This window comes from Marmota marmota, unplaced genomic scaffold (assembly GCF_001458135.2).
Source record: "Marmota marmota marmota unplaced genomic scaffold, marMar, whole genome shotgun sequence".
In the NCBI taxonomy this organism is placed as follows: Eukaryota; Metazoa; Chordata; class Mammalia; order Rodentia; family Sciuridae; genus Marmota; species Marmota marmota.
In genome coordinates this window covers 42571173-42574027 of record NW_025999990.1, presented here as the reverse complement: position 1 = coordinate 42574027, position 2855 = coordinate 42571173, and the positions used below count along the sequence as shown (strand labels likewise).

Genomic DNA, 2855 nt, shown 5'->3' with positions numbered 1-2855 from the left:
TTTTTTTTTTTTTTTTTTTTTTTTTTTTTTTTTGGCATGTGTGTGGTGCTGGGGTTCAACTACTGAGCTGCATGCCCAGCTTTCCTTTTCTATCATGAATAGTATTTCAGAAAGAATTGGAGATAAATCTGGTTGATCTGCATTACTTTAACAGAAGACTTACTCCTTAATGCTTTGAATCAATGTGTATGACTAGAATCAGTGCAATGATTCTAAAAATTTTGGAATGCAATCCGTGTCAGGTATTTCTAATATTACTGTCTAAAGATAAAATAAGCGTATTTGTATGACAAGTCCTCTGTCACTGTGATATTCAGCTAGGGTTACAATGACCAGGTGTCAAGGATATTGCTATATGAATTCAAGTGGAAGATTATGATTAGACTTCTAAGATTCTAAAGTTATGAAATTGTTATTTGATGTAGTATGTTTAAATTTTCTTGGCTTTGAATTAACATAGTTGGAGTATAGTGAGTAACCAAAAATCTGACAAGGTTTTCATGATCTGTTCCACTGATATGTTCTACTATTTTGATATCTCTTCAGTCTTCTATGGGGTCCAAATCATTTGTTTCCTTTTGTTGTGAAAATAAGATATAAAGAAAAATACTTTTAAACTTGACAAGTTTCATGGTAAATTCAAGTAAAACAAATATAACTGTCTTTGTACCAGCAGTTCTTCATTCTGCATGATGAAGGGGGCATTTGCTTTGAAGTTTAACACATTTTGAGAGAAGCTGAGTTTTCTTTCCTATAGCTGCTGTAAAAGAAGTTGGGCCTGGTTGTAAGTTGTGATTACAGTGTAATCCCAACAGCTTGGGGTTGAGGCAGAAGGATCACAGATTCAAAGCCAGCCTGAGCAATTTAGCAAGACTGTCTCAAAAAAGAGGGGAAGAGGGCTTGGGTTATGGCTGGTCCGTAGAGCACTTGCCTCACTTAATATGAGGCACTGGGTTTAATCCTCAGCACCACATAAAAATAAATAAATAAAATGAAGGTATTGTGCCCGTCTGCAACTAAAAAAAGAAGAAGAGGGGAAGGGGGTCGCTGGGTATGGTGGTGTATGCCTATAATCTCATCTACATATGTTTCTCAGTACTAAACTGCAACAGCAGGAACAAAAAAGGGCTATAAAGTTGTGGGAGGCTTGTATGTAAATGCTTTTTGTGGTGACCAAAAGACAATTTACCTTGCTTTTCTTTTCCCTCAGTTGCAGGAAGAGGCCGAGGCCGAGGTAGAGGAAGAGGACGCGGCCGTGGAAGAGGAAGAGGGGGCCCTAGGCGATAATGTGTCTCTTGATTACTGTTTGAAAGTGATAAATGACTTTGAGATTTTTTTGTACAGGTTTTGTTTGTTTGTCAGTTTTTAATAAACATAAGTGTGGGACAGAGTTGTCTGTTGACTGTATCAAATTAAAATTCCAGTTGTTTCCTGTACATTCATGAAATTAACAGTGAAAACTAAGCAATTTCATTTTTAAATGATTAGTCTTTAAATTAGTTTGTTTTTGTGGTGCTAGAGAATCAATCCCAGGGCTTTACACACATTAGATAAGTGCTCTACCACTTAGCTACATCTGCAGCCCCAGTCTTTAATTTTTTTTTTCAGTCTTTAATTTTTTTAACTAAAATTTTTTTCGCAGTGTATATGCATGGAATATATATATATATATATATATATTATATATATTTAACATGTATTGAATATGCCTTTTATTGTTTTACTCTGATTTTATTGCATGAAGCCTACCTATTGGTCAAATAAGTTATTCATGGCATTTAAGAAAGTCCTTATGAAATGATCTAAAATTATTTTTCCTCTCCTCCGCTGATAGTCATCTAAATCAAAAGTCATTGATTTTGTTATCATTGGTTTCTTGAGTTAAAATTCCAGCTAATGTTCCCTAGATTTGTGAGCAGTGTTGAATCTGTCAGTGTGGAATGTCAGTATCAGGGGCCTCCTTTATCAAGTAGTTTTATAAGGCATCCTTTAAGAACAAAAGGAAAAGTAACTTTTTGATAATAAAATCTAATTTTTTTAAAAGAACTTAACCTTTATTTGTTTTTATGTGGTGCTGAGGATTGAACCCAGTGCCTCACCCATGCTAGGCAAGCACTCTACCACTGAACTACAGCCCCAGCCCTCTCCAGTTGTTAATAAAGATTGTAAATAATTATTTTAATTGAGTAAACTTAGAGGGAAATATGTCTCAGTAGATAACAGTTCCTTGTAAAGCTTACTATGATTTGTTCATATGCTAAGGAAAAAACTTACATTGAGGATGGCAGGGAAGCTAATCTTTTTTATTATTTTTTATATATATCAGGGTTTTAATATTTTAAATAAGAAAATTTTCTACAAAGATTATTACTTAATATAGCCACTTTAAACAGTTACATGAATTGAGAGTAAAAGTGAGGTGTTTGTGTGTGTGTAAGAAGTTGGTATAAAACTTGTGGAAATCTATTTTTTCTCCTCCCATCAAGTAAATTCAAATACTTATTATTACCATTATTTCCATCTATTGTTTGTCAGTCACTAAGGTTACCATATCATTTTATCATAACTCCAGCTGTGGTCAGACAGCTTTATCACAAATTCATGATGATTAAGACCAATGAAACTGGGTGTGGAGGCTCATTCCTATAATGCCAGCTACTCTGGAGGCTGTGTTAGGAGGATTACAAGTTAAAAGCCAGCCTTGGGGCTGGGGATGTGGCTCAAGTGGTAGCGCGCTTGCCTGGCATGCGTGCGGCCCGGGTTCGATCCTCAGCACCACATACAAACAAAGATGTTGTGTCCGCCAAGAACTAAAAAATAAATATTTAAAAAATTCTCTCTCTCTCTCTCTCTCT

General features: G+C 35.2%; 1 protein-coding gene across 1 annotated transcript in view; it reads left to right on the top strand.

The window, feature by feature from the left end:
• Nucleotides 1-1386, top strand: part of Snrpd1 (small nuclear ribonucleoprotein D1 polypeptide) — a 10219-nt gene extending 8833 nt beyond the window's left edge. The window contains exon 4 of the mRNA XM_015482494.2: nt 1211-1386. Within this exon, the coding sequence (XP_015337980.1) occupies nt 1211-1287 (77 nt within the window). The 3' untranslated portion in view covers nt 1288-1386. The remainder of the gene's footprint in view (nt 1-1210) is intronic.
• The last annotated feature ends 1469 nt before the right edge of the window (nt 1387-2855 follow it).